The sequence below is a fragment of the Lampris incognitus genome, chromosome 6 (assembly GCF_029633865.1).
Source record: "Lampris incognitus isolate fLamInc1 chromosome 6, fLamInc1.hap2, whole genome shotgun sequence".
In the NCBI taxonomy this organism is placed as follows: domain Eukaryota; kingdom Metazoa; phylum Chordata; class Actinopteri; order Lampriformes; family Lampridae; genus Lampris; species Lampris incognitus.
Window position 1 is genome coordinate 58502039 of NC_079216.1, and position 15496 is coordinate 58517534.

The 15496-nt window shown below is 45.4% G+C and overlaps 2 protein-coding genes across 2 annotated transcripts in view; both read left to right on the forward strand.

Annotated features, from left to right (window-relative positions):
* Positions 1 to 333: 333 nt before the first annotated feature.
* On the forward strand, positions 334 to 11165 carry fan1 (FANCD2 and FANCI associated nuclease 1). The gene is made up of 13 exons (XM_056282209.1): positions 334 to 1542; positions 1625 to 1765; positions 2199 to 2400; positions 2499 to 2732; positions 2874 to 3005; positions 5076 to 5184; positions 7198 to 7317; positions 7469 to 7633; positions 7735 to 7897; positions 7997 to 8100; positions 8186 to 8380; positions 9990 to 10118; positions 10297 to 11165. Exons 1-13 carry the CDS (start codon positions 354 to 356, stop codon positions 10432 to 10434), a joined length of 3021 nt encoding a protein of 1006 aa, XP_056138184.1. The 5' UTR covers positions 334 to 353; the 3' UTR covers positions 10435 to 11165.
* Positions 11166 to 12214: 1049 nt separating this feature from the next.
* Positions 12215 to 15496, forward strand: part of LOC130113810 (disintegrin and metalloproteinase domain-containing protein 10-like) — a 29181-nt gene continuing 25899 nt past the window's right edge. The window contains exon 1 of the mRNA XM_056281455.1: positions 12215 to 12337. Coding sequence (XP_056137430.1) covers positions 12271 to 12337 — 67 coding nt within the window. The 5' untranslated portion in view covers positions 12215 to 12270. The remainder of the gene's footprint in view (positions 12338 to 15496) is intronic.

Sequence of the window (15496 nt, forward strand, 5' to 3'; positions counted from 1 at the left end):
GGCTGTCTCCGGTTTAACGGTGGCGCGAATGAGACGTGTCTCTGCGTGGGGTTTAACTAGTTTGGTTCGGGTGACCTCTTAGGGATTTACCTTAGCGTCACCGCCGCACCGCGGACCAACTAACGCCGGGGAGATGCAAAATAAACGAACAAGAAAGACTTGTGTAAACTACTAATAAGCCCCGTTAGCCCCCTAGCTAACGGGTCTGACCCTTTAGCCCGAGCGGTTAGTGAGGTCGCCTTGTGGTGCAGTATATACTCCGTATCGAATCCCGCACCGGGCAAAAAAATAACCGGTCACACTTGTCTGCCCCCCCCCCCCCGGAGAATAACGCTACCTGGCCGTCCACTGAGATGAGTGAAAGGGGAAACCGAGCCAAACGCCGGCGTGTTTTATCGCTGTCCAAGAACAAGAACGGAGGGAACGCGAAGAGAGATGAGGGCAGTGCGGCGACGCCTTCGATCGCCTCGTTCTTCGGTGGCGCCCCTCCGCCGAAGCTCGCCTGCCCCCTGTGCGGCCAGCTGGTACCCAGGTACGGAATCAACGAGCACATTGATCTGCAGTGTGCAAACTTTGATAGAGGCGACAAAGCTGCTGCCTCGGCAGGCGGCAGTGTCGCGCCACGCGTGCCCTTGCCACCCCAGGATAGCCCAATCAAATCCCCAGATCGGGATCCATCGTCGGCCCAACGTGAAGATGCCAAAACCAGCCCGTATTTCAAAAAGCGTAATTCTCAAGCGGTGCCTCGGGAGATGGGTAGTGGGTCTGTGGTCAGAACGGTTGACCTGGGGAAGCTCTCCTCCAAGCTTTCAACAAGACGCCGTAGAAGTCTCGATGGGACGCAGACGCTGGATAAGCATGTCCCCCATCGTACAGAGGAGGAGGGCTGCGAGGCTCTCGGCAGCTCTCAGAAGGAGAATAATGAGCTTGAGAGTCTTGATGCTAAGGGGGACCGTTTCCTCGTTGCTGCCTTGACAGCGGATGTGCTTGAGGACGGGACTCCCAGGAAATTGGCAGATCCGTTGCGTCGAGAGAGAGGGGAGAGTCTTGAATGTGAATCAGCCAAATCGGAGACCATCAACCCAGTGCTTTCTCCTAAGTTACTCTCTCCCTCTTTCAAACCAAAAATTGGGGGAAAGGGAGAAGCTTCTGAAGACAGTTCGTCTACTTTAAGAAAGAGAGCAAGATATGATGAGAGAGGAAAGGAGCAAGAGGAGGTTGACATTAGTGGAGGTCTTGCAGAGACTGTTGATAAAAACCAGCATAGTTTTAAGGAAACTTCCACAGCCTTGTGCAGCACCCCTTGGAATCAAAGCTTGAAGGTGCATGAGGGAAGCACTTCAGCGTTTGACAGTTCTAAACAGATGGAATCTGGTGCTTCTAATGCTATCAAGGATACACAAAACTATCACCCCCCCACATTGCCCTACTACCTCCGTAACTTCCAGTCAGTGCTAAAGGCTGTGCTGGAGAATGAGGATGATAGCATGCTGTTCAACCAAGAAGATCTTGCATACATACGCACCTTTGAAAAGCTTTCAGGTACTCTGAAATATTCCTCAGGCATTGATTTTTACTGCAGGTTATAAAACCCTCTCACTCACAGTTGTTTTCTCTCTCAAAGTCAGTGGACGGAAGCTCTATGTGAGACTCTTTCAGAGGAAACTGAAATGGCTTCAAGTGAATAAACTTGATTATGAAGAAATATGCAGTGAGTTAGGACCTGTTGCTCAAGAGCTGGTTGAGGGTGGCTTTCTACAGTCAGGTAAGTTCACTATGTCAATTCATTTGCCACTTTTGGACTTCACTTTTGCATGGTTAATATTAGCTTGACTTCAGGCTTTGTACCTCCTCCATAAGAATTGCCACTTTGATAAGGCCCTATTTTGTAAATGAAAAATGATTTATTGTCTCTTTAACAGGATTTGCTGCTGACAAAACACTTGACAGCTACACACTTTCATTAGATGTGTACTTTTTTCAAAGTATGATTCCATGGTATTTCTGAGGGTTTTTGGTGCTTTATGGTAGAGAATTAGGAAATATCAGAGAAAGAGGTTGGACGCTTGCACTGTCTTCTCAAATAAATGATATCACCTTATCTTGCCTTGGCATCAGGGCACCTCATGCATGTGTACATTATCTAGTTCTCCCTGTGTCAATAACAACTCATGTAGACAACGCTATGTATTTCACAGAGCAGGATCTCCAGGACTTGAGAGAGGCTCTGGAACTACTGCCTGCTCCAGAACTCAAAGGTCTGGCTAAGACATTCCATCTAGGTGGTTCTGGGACTCAGAAACAGCAGCTAGTGGATGGGCTCCTTCGTTTAAGCAGGCAGAAGTCCCTGTTCGCTGTAACTTCGGGTCAAAACAGCATAGGGGCTGTTATCCTCAAAAGGTGTTACGAATTAAAAATTTCCTCCATAAGTAATAAAAGAAATCATAAATTTTACACTAACATCATGCTTCACATCTTTTCCTTCCCTGTCTTCAAAGAGCAAAGCGGGTTGCCGGTTCCTGCGTGCGTCTGTCCCGCGTCCCCCGAGCTGTCTTCTCTCGTGTCCTTTTACTCTTCTCACTGACAGACTCTGTGGAGGAGGAGGAGATGGCAGCAGGTGGCCAGGGACAGCTCTACACAATCCTGCTGGTTAACTCGGGCCGTTTGGCCTTCCCCGATTACACAGTGCAACGTTGTGCCAAGCTGTTCCAAGACAGAGAGGATCTTATTAGGTGAGAGGCCTTTGAGAGCGACTTCGGACAGTGCTCTTTAAAACAAATCTGTTGTACTTTATGATTCCCAATAGATAAGTGTCAGGAGCCTCCGTCGTTATCATTGAGAGGAAGCGTTGATCTATCCATTCATCATGCCAGGTATGAGGCAGCCATGCGAACCCTGCAGGAGGTTATCACAGCCATGCAGGCAGGCCTGTGGGAAGATGCCCTGGAGTTATACACCGCTGCCAAAACTGCCTGGCAAGAGCTGAGGAAGATATATGACTTTAGGTAAGGACGGTATAAATCATATATGTATATTCACGTTTGTTTGTTTTTGGCAAAAGTATAGATGTATTGATAGCGTCCAGGGTTGGGGTTCGATTGTGGGTTCTGTCGTGGAATCGGTTCTGGGTTGATAAAAAATGCTGATTCGATAAGCTCCGAGTTAAACGAGTCTCTTTTTGGGACACCCCCCACCCCCACCCCAAATCCAGGCCTTTGTTCTTCTGCTGCCATCGGTTGCTGTGGCACAATACAGTTTTTAAAATCGGTTAGACGCAACAAGAACACTGCCACTCACAGCACAGTGTCCTAGAAAACACCTGCAACAGGTAGCTTTACAACTTGGATCATTTTGTCTATTAAGTAGCTTTGATTTTTTTACATAAACCAACATTCTGTTACATAACAATGACACTTTTTAGCTGTATGTAACGTACTACAGTATGTAGTACAGGAATGAATCAGAAATGCTGCCATGTGCTTCAACATGCTTTATTTTTGCCACTTTTTGCACAAGGTATTTTTCCATACAGATATGTAGCAATACTAGTTAACCCTGTCTTCTGCATTTGGCCACAGATTCTCATCCACATTGCACTTTATGTCCTCTCTTGAAATACACCCGAGAAAGAATCTCTTTGCACGCCTGATCCATCCGTAGCAAGCTTCTGCAGACTTGTCCGGGCATCCCGCATTCGGGATGGTGTCATGTGCAAGATGGTCATAAACTTTCCCACTCCATGAGGAATGTATTTCCTCTATGTGGCTGAAGAATGGGGGGAGTAAGGTGGGAGGAAAAGTGATACCATCCTGGGATGGACTGAAAACCACTCTTATCTCTACAAAGGACACGATTTATGACATGATCAGTTAATCATGATCAGCCCTAATCTCATTTTAGTCCACAGCTCTTGGTCTTCCTCTCAGTCATTTTCCACGATGCATAACTACTCCTCTCCCTCTGCTGGCCATTTTTTTTATCCTCTGTCAGCCACTTCTCTATCTCTGGCTGGGTCCACATTAATATATGTATATATATATATATTAAAAAAAATCAAAATCGTGTCTGAGTGGGAAGTCAGATGTGGGTATGTGCCCTGATCGCTGCACTAGTGCCTCCTCTGGTTGGTCGAGGTGCCTGTTCAGGGGGAGGGGGAACTGGGGGGAATAGCGTGATCCTCCCACGCGCTACGTCCCCCTGGCGAAACTCCTGTCAGGTGAAAAGAAGCGGTTGGCGACTCCACATGTATCGCAGGAGGCATGTGGTAGTCTGCAGCCCTCCCCGGATTGGCAGAGGGGATGGGGCAGCGACCGGCATGGAAGATGGGGTAAATGGCCAAGTACAATTGGGGAGGAAAGGGGGGGGGTCATTTCATAGATGTCCCCATATGTATAGAAGACAAAAAAAACCCACCTGGGTAGGTCTTGAGCTAAAATGGGGACTCACCTATGGTTGGTCTTTTTTATTTTTTAGATTTAGAATATATTTCAATACAGTATCATTGTAACAAATTACTGTCTAATGCGATTTTGTGTTATAAGTTTGAGTGAGAAAAGAATTCATGAACTCTGAAAGATGCGGTCATCGAATGCATTTTGTCAAAGCAGTGAAACATGATCCACAGTTGAGTCCATCTACACTGCTGTTGTGCCAGTTGTATGACGAGTTTTGAAAAAGTGAACTCGGTATTGAGAAATGCGTGTAACCGATTGTAAAAACTAAAACCACATACAGTATTATAATAAAAAGGCCATTAAATCTTTACTGTGGTGTCACCAGGGGATGATGCCGCAGGTAAGTCTACGCCCACACAGGCAGCACGCTTATTTACTCCTGACATCATGGTCGATAGGCGAACACGGGCCCAAACCCCAAACATCTGTGAATGAAAAATAATAAACTGCTTTTTTTTTTTACAATTTTCTAAAAATGCTTGATGCGGGACTCAGATATATTTGGATTGGATAAGCGGATTTGATACTGGATTCAGACTCCATAAAATACTATCGAACCCCAACCATAAAAGAGTCCCTAAGGACTGCTTGCTTTTTAACTGCATCATTGTGGTTGGATAGACACCAGGAGGGGCTGCCTGTGTTTCTCCGCTGCTTCACTTCTGGATGGGCCTACACTCGTATCCGGTCTAGGGGAGTGGAGATCCTGCAGAGGCTGCGCCGCTACCAGGTGGGCTCACCTTAACCTTACTTGTGGGATAACCCGCCTGCTGCCGTCAGACAATCAGTCTGTTGAGTCCTTTAAATCCAAATTTGAAACTCATCTTTTTGCCTCAGCTTACATTTAGTTGCCTTTAAGTTGAGTGCTTCAGAACCTGTACTGCATGGCGGGTCGGTTTCTGTCTCAATGAATTTACCAACCACTGTTCTGCCGACGAGATTATAGCGTATAGATTATTGACTGTTGCAAACTATTCTCTTCTCTCACATGTCTTTCCTCTCTGTCTCTGAACGATGTCTTCTCCTTTCTCTTCTTCTGTGTGTGAATCGTGTCACGTGAGTCTCCCTTGTGTGCACGTGCAGTCTGTCCTCCTCTCAGGTTTCCATGGTGACTGGTTGCCACCTGGACACTGCTTGGCATCCCCCGCGTCACATTTTCTTTTATATATACGGTGGCGCAGTGGTTAGCGTGGTCCCCTCACAGCAAGAAGGTCCTGGGTTCGAGCCCCGGGGTAGTCCAACCTTGGGGGTCGTCCCGGGTCGTCCTCTGTGTGGAGTTTGCATGTTCTCCCCGTGTCTGCGTGGGTTTCCTTCGGGTGCTCCGGTTTCCTCCCACAGTCCAAAGACATGTAGGTCAGGTGAATTGGCCGTACTAATGTGTGTGTGTGTGTGTGGTCAATGTTCAAAATTGGGGCCATTTTGTTACAGGAATAGTTAGTGGGTCATGTTTGTAATGTGAATTCCCGGATATAAAATGTTCATCTGCAATTTTCTGTCGTGGTCCCAGTAATATTTGATATTAGTTGTTGAACTGCCCTGAAGAAGGATATCACATGACATGGTTAAGCTATGTTCAAGTTAAAAAAAAAAAAGGTTATAAATGCAGTTGCGAGAACAATACTCTCCATTCATATCTTGGGATGTTTGATTTGAAAGAGAACTTAATTTAATTGTAATTATAACTATTCTAATTATCTGTTAATCCCCCCCCCCGCCTCTTTCATCTGTTTCTATTTGCGGACGTCTTTCATTTTCCTAAGACTCACCCTGTATTGAGTGTTTTGTCAGAGTGCTTATTTGGGGTATTTTAACTGTGTGCTCTCCCTCATGCCTCTCGGTGCATGGGGGGCTGTTTTCTCTGCTACTCCGCTCTGTGCTGGACTGTTACAGTGCATAACCAGATGTGGAAAGAGCGGCAAGGTATTCCGTTCTTAGCATTTCAGTTGTATCCATGAGCCCTAGGATATTCCGTTCATTCATCATCATCGTCATCATTAGTTCCGTAACCTATGGGGGTCATAGGAGCACAGCTGATGCCTCAACGGATTGAGTCATCATTGTGTTCCAGTAGGGGGAGTACCTGGTGGTCCCTCTGTCCTCTCCAGGTATGGACGGCTGTTGGTTCACAGAGGAACTCATCCGCCCTTTGACAGGTTTTGTTTTTAGTCCTGCTGGGTGTCCACACACCCCCCTCACAACAACCCAAGGGTTGAAGTGGGGGTGCCGCCGGTTTAGTCGCCGACGACCCGATGGTTGCAGTTTAACGTCGTGCCCAGGACGGGTACGACGTTAAACTTAGTGTGCGATAAATCTGGAATGAGCTGGAACCACTGCGCCGACTCACTTTGAGAGAGCAACGGCCAATAGGGAAACTCCCACCTCCATGGTTACCAGAGAAGTCGTTGGCTGGCCAACCAATCGTATAACTTCAGCAATGTCGTTGGTCACCTGATCCAGCGGCCCAGTCGTGTAACTTTGTCACTCAGTCACTCCAAACATGATCAACTCAGTCACTCCAAACATGATGAGTCACAGACATTCAAGTTTGTAGGGCTGGCCCGCTTGTCCGGTCCGGTATCTGAAGTCAGCTGCAAGAGTACTATATATCTATATACATGTCTTCCCACCTGCCGCACAATAACTGCTGGGATAGGCCCCAGCATCCCCGCGACACAGAGCAGGATAAGCAGTTTGGATAGTGGATGGAATGGATGGATGTAATGTTTCTATTGTTGTGTTATAGGACGCAGTAGAGGAATTGCAGTCCCTCCTGGCTCAATCAGTTTACTGTCCTGACAGCCGGGGGCGATGGTGGGACAGGCTGGCATTAAACCTTCATCAGCACCTCAAAAAACCTGAGCAGGTTAGTAGCAACATCAGTGAGATCATCCAACTCTACAGAAATAATTTTAATGTTGATCCCCTTTGTGTCAAACTGTGGTTCATTTTAGTTGTAATGTTTGTCTCTTTATTAGGACACTGGGTTTTGTTTTTTTCTTCTTCTCCCCTGCCAGGCTATTTGTGCTATCAGAGATGGGCTTTCAGATCCTCTTGTGCGAACCGGTCATCAGTTGTCTCTCCACCAGAGGGCAGTCAGGATGAAGGAGTCCCCCAGCTTCAAGAAATACCATCTGCAACTCAGAGATCTGCCTGCCATCCACATCCAAGATGTCACACATGTGAGTTAGCACAAGATATTATTTTCAACTTCTATAAAAGTATATTTTCCTGATATATCAAATTAATGAAGTGAACTTTGCGTTGGAATGTGTGTCTCAAGGTGACTATCCGAGGACAACTGTTCCCTCATGAGGGAGGCATGGGGAAGTCTGTTTTCCTTATGCCAGCAAATGAGGAAACAGGAGAGAGTGGTAATGCCACCATAATGTGCTCTGTGGAAGAATTGGCACTAGCACACTACCGCCAGCTGGGTTTTGACCAAGGCAGGCAGCTTTGTTTCATATCAAATACTGGTTATTCTCAATTAATGTTGTGTAATATATGTTTCTGGTATTGAAGAAGTTAATTCTGTCATTTATCAGGGATACACGGAGAAGGTTCCACATTCTCCACTTTGTTCGGCCTTCTGTTGTGGGATATCATTTTCATGGAGGATATTCCAGATGTTTTCCGAAACCCCTATCAGGTACCGTAAGTCCAATACGCTCAGGTTTTGAGAGATGTCTGTGCATCCAGGAAAGCAACACTTTCTCTCTCTCTCCCCCTGACAGACCTCTCCGCTGGACCTTTTCACCGACTGTTTCTATGAGAACAGGAGAGAGGCGATTGACACCTGTGTGCAGGTACTTGGTGAGGCTTCCACGGAGACGCTGCACGACATGTTGGAGGCTGTCTGGACGTCCCAGGAGGGCAAAGTGTGTTCGCTGGTCAACTGGAAATGCTTTTCTTCACTGCAACAGGCACAGGTGTTTACATTTAATCTTAGCAAGGACACACTGTTTCATCGATGGAAAGCACTACTGTTATTGAGTCCAAGCGAGTAAGGACTTTGTGAATATGCATTTTGCAAACTTAGGCCACGTGTCCACCCGGACCTGTAAAGAAGCAGCCTTTGTAGTTTGTATTGTTTTCTATATAAATGTCACACATTTAGGACTAGGCAGCATGGTGGCACAGTGGTTGGCGCGGTCACCTCACAGCAAGAAGGTCCTGGGTTCGAGCCCCAGCGTAGTCCAACCTTGGGGGTTGTCCCGGGTCATCCTCTGTGTGGAGTTTGCATGTTCTCCCCGTGTCTGCATGGGTTTCCTCCGGGGGCTCCGGTTTCCTCCCACAGTCCAAAGACATGTAGGTGAGGTGAATCGGCCATACTAAATTGTCCCGAGGTGTGAATGTGTGTGTGTGTGTGTGTGTGTGTGTGTGTGTGTGTGTGTGTGTGTGTGTGTGTGTGTGTGTGTGTGTGTGTGTGTAATAGTCTGGCGGCCTGTCCAGGGTGTCTCCCTGCCTGCCGCCCAATGACTGCTGGGATAGGCTCCAGCATCCCCGCGACCCTGAGAGCAGGATAAGCGGTTCGAATAACGGATGGATGGATGGACATTTAGGACTCTCGTTACATTAGATTTTGATGTAAAACAAGTAGAAAAACAGATGCCGAATCAATAGGTGCATAAAATGACCGGGGAAACAAGCTAAAAAGGTGAAGAAAATCCATTTTCATTTAATGTAGGCTATACTTGTCACATAACTCGTATGGCCTTTGACAGAAATGCCAATATGTCAATAATTAGGGCTGACAACAGAAAACCTGTGTTTATTTGACATTTTATATGTATATTATGACAACGTGAATAAACAGAAAGCAGAGAGAATATTTTGGTGTAAAACTAAACTCATTGTGTAGCAACAACTACCAAGCATCTCATCCCAGCACTTGGCAGCGCCTGTTTTTCACACATTATCATCTGACCTACCGCTCATCTCTAGCACTGGCAGTGTTCCTTTGAAACAGGTCTCTGGTGGACACATGGCCTTATTCTATACGTGTTCAGTGGGCATGTCTTATGAGATAATTTTTCACAAAAGAGTTGCAAGCAGCTCATGATAGGAGTCCAAATGGTATGAGCCGTCTTAGGGGGATCAAAAAGGAGCTGTTGATTTTTATGTTGCAGTTGGAATTGTTGAGTGTTTTTTTTTTTTTTTTCAATTTCTTTGTCATTTTTAAGCCTCACTGAAGACATTTTAGCGTAAGAGTCCAGTTATTTTGTTTTGTTTTTTTCTTTGTACCCTCCTTCGTTGAGGTAGACTTGCTAACTAAGTATGTGAATGAGCAAGCGAGTAAGTTCCTTTTAAGGTCCATTAATTGTCTCACATCTAAAATGGTTTGTTAGGCAATAAAAATGTAATTATTCCTGTCATTACAGCTGTACTTTGAAAATCAGATGTTTTTCTTCATCCAATTGCCTCTTATTTTTACGCGGTAACAACATGATTGAGTGTGTGTGTGTGTGTGTGTGTGTGTGTGTGTGTGTGTGTGTGTGTGTGTGTGTGTGTGTGTGTGTGTGTGTGTGTGTTGTGCAGAGTCTAGTGTCATGCCTGGGTGGAACCTTTTTAGGAGCAATAATCACACGTATGGCCAAAGACTATAGACACTGCCGAGGAGGTTTACCTGACCTGCTGGTGTGGAGCACCTCCAACAACATCTATAAGGTGAATTAAGATCACAGTCTGACTCTTTGATAGGAAATTTTTCTGTTATATGTCAAGTTTAGTATTTATATGAAGCCTGCCCCCCCCCGCCCCCAAGTCCACATAACTTGGGATGTGCTACAGTTATTTTCACAAGATGCTGTAACACACAAAGACTTAATATGTTTTGTTGTTGCAGTTGGTAGAGGTGAAGGGGCCAAATGATCGGCTGTCCCAGAAGCAGCAGATCTGGCTGGATGAGCTGCAGAAACTAGGAGCCGATGTGGAAGTCTGTCACGTCACCGCTGTTGGAGCGAGAGGAACTTATGTGGAATAGAGGGAAAACCCCACAACTGGCGACGTGGATTTGCTCTTGATAAAGCGGGGTGTTTGATCAAAATGATGAACGCATCAGCAGAAAGACTGTTTTGGGAGAAGGCTTCACGGTGAAGATGAACTTGGGTACTTACCACCGGTTTACTTGGATCAATGAGTAAGGCTATTGTCCATCACTACTGTAATTGACCAAATTGGTCCTCTAAATGAATGACGGTATAAGAACACATTATTTCAAATGCTGCATTTAACTCTTCTACACACTCGAACGTGACCGTGTCAGGTTATATGAAAGGCACCCGTAATACGGCTGACGTTCTGCAAAGTGATGCGTCTTCATCAACCTCGAAAGCAACGGCTTCCAGTGGAACAGGTGCATCGTAGGCTGAAGCTCAGTGAGAGGTAACCAGAGTCGAAGCGGTTACACTAGACGGGAGCCACCCCGTTGCTCAAGTTCACTTTGACGACAAAGGCTGTTCTGGAATCATCCAGTGGCTCAATGATACTGTCACATGAGTTATTACCAGGTCCACACATGCTGTTGTGTCTGGGTTTTGTTTAACGCCGCTGTCATGTAGAAAGTTACCAAACGCTTCCATCTGGTTTTAAGGATCTAAATCTGGGCTATTTTTCCCCTGTGAAAGGTTGACAATGTAACACAAAACGCTTTAATGGGAACTTGGACAGTACATCTGTAAAACTGATTTACAGCCACAGACATTAATGAATAAAAAGGCCAATGTATTTGCCTGGACGTGTTTATGAGCTGGGGGGGAGAGGATTGTCACACGCAAGGAGACTGCCGCTCGCCAGGCCCTAATGTACAGGCTTATGTTCTTATGCATCTGGGGGGGGGGGGGGCGAACTGTGCGTCGTGCGCTGCGTCTGACGTCAGGACGGCGGAGGGAAGAGGAGAGGCAGAGGAAGCTGCAACCATAGTTGCCATGTCTGCTGATTGTAAGCGATTTTAATGTGTTTCCCTAGAAAAGTGGCTTGAAATTATTAGCGGTCGCGTGTTAACGTCCTTTTCTACTCTTTTGCCCTGGATTCAGTCTGTCATTGCTTTTTAGGTGTGTGTCTGTGTTCGGCTGAAAACAGACGCAAGAATGAGTCTGTTCTAGATTAAAGGTAACGTGTTAAACATCTCTAGCTGCTGTGTAATTACAGTCGCTGCATTAAAATACAGCCGGATGTTGCGCCGCGCGGTGCGGTGCTCGTATAACGTTGCCCCCCTCCCCCCATTGCCCCCCCCCATGCCGCAAAAGCATGAAGGAGATTGTACTGACAACAAGGATCGGCCCTGCTGTGGATAGCGACTGTAAAGTCTCAAACTGGAAGTTAATGCACGGAAAAATACATATAAGAGCTTTGTTATTATGATTATTACTGTTATTGATTTACTTCACTGTTATCACCAATGGCAGTAGGCGATTATGGAAGAGTGTAGTGAGGGATATGGAAAAACACAATCTTCCCAAATGGATGTCAGTGGCTAAATGCACGCGCCTAACACGGGGGCTGTAGACAGGGAAAAGTTTGAGAGTCCCAAACACAACTAATGCAAACTAATTGTATTGGAATAAAACGTGATTATCACGCAGTTGTTTTCACTCCTTACACCGTAATCCACTTCGGGAACGCTAACCCGATTAAACGGTGGGTTTAAACAAGACGAGGCGTCGCGTGTTGTGGGCTTTGCGTGCGGAAGCGGAGTTTGGGGGCGAATCGGTTCGACAAGCCGGACTTTCCCCCGCAATATCTGGCAACCCTCCCCGGCCGCAATAAACACAGGGCGTCTGCGCGTATCTAAGTAGGACAATTAAGTGATAACGTATCAATGGATTTATCAGAAATGCTACTCTTAAAAGTCTTCTTTTTCGTATACTTAGTAAATTGCAACCAAGGTAAGTAGAAAACGAACTTGGCGTGTTACAAGCACGTTTGTGTACATGAGTTAGACGAGAGGAGCTGAGGGGGCTACTGCGAAGCTAAGGCAGGCTAGCGAGCCAGTTCGGTCGGCTAGCATAGCGGAGCAGGGCCTGTTTGTTGTGTAGGTGGACTGCGCCCTTTTTGTTGTTAGTTCACGCCAACAGACGACGGACCAACGTAAAAGTTGACTCTCGTCTGTTTAGTTGCTCAAGCCCAGGTGTGTGTGTCCCCCCCGGCTGTCGCTGGGCGCTGTCACCGTTTTCGTTGTCAGCCCCGCGTCGGTGTTGTTACGCCGCGAACAGCGCCGACAGCCATTGTTATGAGAAGACGGAGACGCCGAGCAGTCTAACGTCATGTTAGCTCTCGGCTAACGCTAGCCGCCTGTCAACGTTTGTCAAAGCGGGTTTCGGCGAGAAGCCTTTCGCTCGTCACTCACGCGCGCGTCTCCCGTGTTTTGCGGTTGGCGTATTCTCGTCATTTGTGTTGTCACCGGCCAACGTCAGATGTGTGTTGTTGTCTTTTGAATTTGGTTTCGCTCCGAATGCTGCAACGATAGCCGCTATGGGGAACTTGACCTAGCTAAGTAAAAATTGCAAACCCCCCCCCCCTTTTTAAGTATAAAGTAATAATTGCCTTTGTGCACGTGGATATAGTGACTTGTTTTTTTAGTTACACTGTATTAACTTTGTTAAAATGTGTCATTTCATCACATGTCATAAGTGCATTTTGTATTTTATCAAACATCCAACCAGCTAGTGGTAAACCATCACCCTGTTTTGTCCCATAGGAGACAGTTGTGTTGTTAAAATACAAACAATCTACTTTTTATGAAGTAAAACACGTAGTGTACCTTAATTAACCACCATTGAATCTTGGAGTCGCAGCCCTCTCGCGCTGAAGATTTTAAAGTGGCATAGAACTGATCATGGATCTGTAAGATGCGGTGCCTTTGGTAAATGTCTATTTGTCCCAAGAAAAGAAGGCCTGACCTTTGTAGAAAGTACGCTATTTCAAAACAGTCGTGGCCTCCACTTCTCATAGTCACCCCAATGAAATATTTAATGTTCAGACTTTAATATTTTATAATGTACAAGGGAAAAACTAGGAGAAGCCTGGTCTACTCTTCCAACAGTATCCGTTGAAATATACAGTTGTAAGCATAATTGGTGAAAGCTGTTCAAAGTGTGAGGATTTTTCCGAAGCAGCGTTTGGCTTAATTATCTGCATAACCCTTGAATGACCTTTTTATTTCACGCAAGGGGAAGATACAATTCTCACACACAGTCCTGAATTCCCAATGACTTATTTCGAAAGCCCGTTGTTTTTAACGCTGTTAAAACCCATGTGATTGGTGCCAACTGGAATTTGTATGGCATCTGTGAGACTTGCTTTGAGTGCGAGTTGAATTTAGAATGGGTGGCAATGTGGTGAGTATCACTCTTCTTGTCATTGGTGCCCACAATACCCGCCATTGTTTCTGTCTTGAAATAATTGTGAATTGACTGTTGCACTGTTGTTCACCAAAACCCCGAAACTGGAGCCTATTACTTCAGTAGAATTTTATGATTTTTTTTCTGTACAGTGCTAGTTCATTGTCACGTCAGTCATGTTCATCCTGTCCTAAGAGTTTCTCATATAAGCCAACAGTACCCAAGTCAACCAACTGAAGTTACTGATATTCAAGCTTACTCTCTACAATTGTTGGCAATTTGTCTGTAGGCTATTAATGTGTTGTGTTTTTAAGTCCCCTGTTTGCATTTATTTTTTAAAACTGGGAAAACTACCAGTGTATTTCATTCACACAGATACCTAAATCTGCCGCCGAAAAAGATCTCTCAGGTGAGACCTGATACTGTTGAGCAATTTCGGTAGTCACCTTTTAAAGGGAAATTTTCCCGATGGTTTTGTGTACATGCACACAGCACTGATGAGTAATGCAGTTGACTGACGTATTAGTCCCCAGTGTGTACTAAACTGATGAAAAAATCGGTGTTCTCTTCCTCACAGTCTCTTCCACAGCACCTACACATACCAGAGTGCATTGCGTGCAAGCTTCTGTATTGTCATCCATCCTATATGTTAGTGTTGTGGGATGTCATATCCACCATTGAAAATTGAGCTTATCTAATGTGTTTTTGAACAGCATGTTTAGAGTAGGTTAGAGTATTAAACTATGCTAGTTGGTGGCCAGAAAAAAACTGTTTCACCACCGTCCCAGAGATGCAGAAATGTTCGGGAACAAATGCAGGTGTTTTTCACGCGCTATCCCTGCCACAGATAATAATAATAATCTTTACATTTATTTAGCACTTTTCTAGACACCCAAAGCGCTTCACATTAGCGGAAACAATGATGAAAAACAGGAGATTACCCATAATCGGTGTACAAATGAATGACGCACCCATAGATGCCAAGGGGCCGAACACAGAAATAAGGTTAGAAAAAGGAGAGTTTCCCCTTTAAATACATTTTTTTGGTTCACTTTGAACTCTTGGAATTCAACTAATTGATTTGTGCAAATCAAACCTTGTTATTTTACCTCTTGCAAGTTGAAAATGAAAAATGGAAAAACTCTGCATTAGTCAAGGCATATTTGAACAGGGAAACGGTTTTTTTTTCAAGCAAGCAGTCTAATTGACCTTTCGCAAAGTCCCGCCCCCCCCCTTAGTTACTGTTGCTATGCCCATCAAGCTTTTCAGAACCATCCAGGAAGTAGCCGGAAAACCCCAAAACATGAAGGGAGAAATCAGCGTATTCCCAGATGAAATAAGTGATGTATTTTGGCGTAATTCATCCTTAATATCATCCCGTGAAAGGCAGGAGGGGTTACAGTATGCAGGAGGGACACATTCAGAATATTAAAAGTAAAACTGACCTGCGTGGACTCTGGGCTGCCAGGTGCGACTGTAATGAGGGTAAAGCTTACCGGTCGCAATCAAAGAATGAGAAACCCCATCAACTAATTCTGAGACACACTGTGGACCAATTGTGCTCTTGCACTGTAGGGTAAGTTAAGTATTTCAGCTATTATTGGTATATTTTTGATAATCCATTGTCAACATCCCCGCATTATTGTGTTGATTTTGGCCAAGGTTCCCCATGGCGTTCTTTTATCCAGGCTTTTCCGGGGGTTG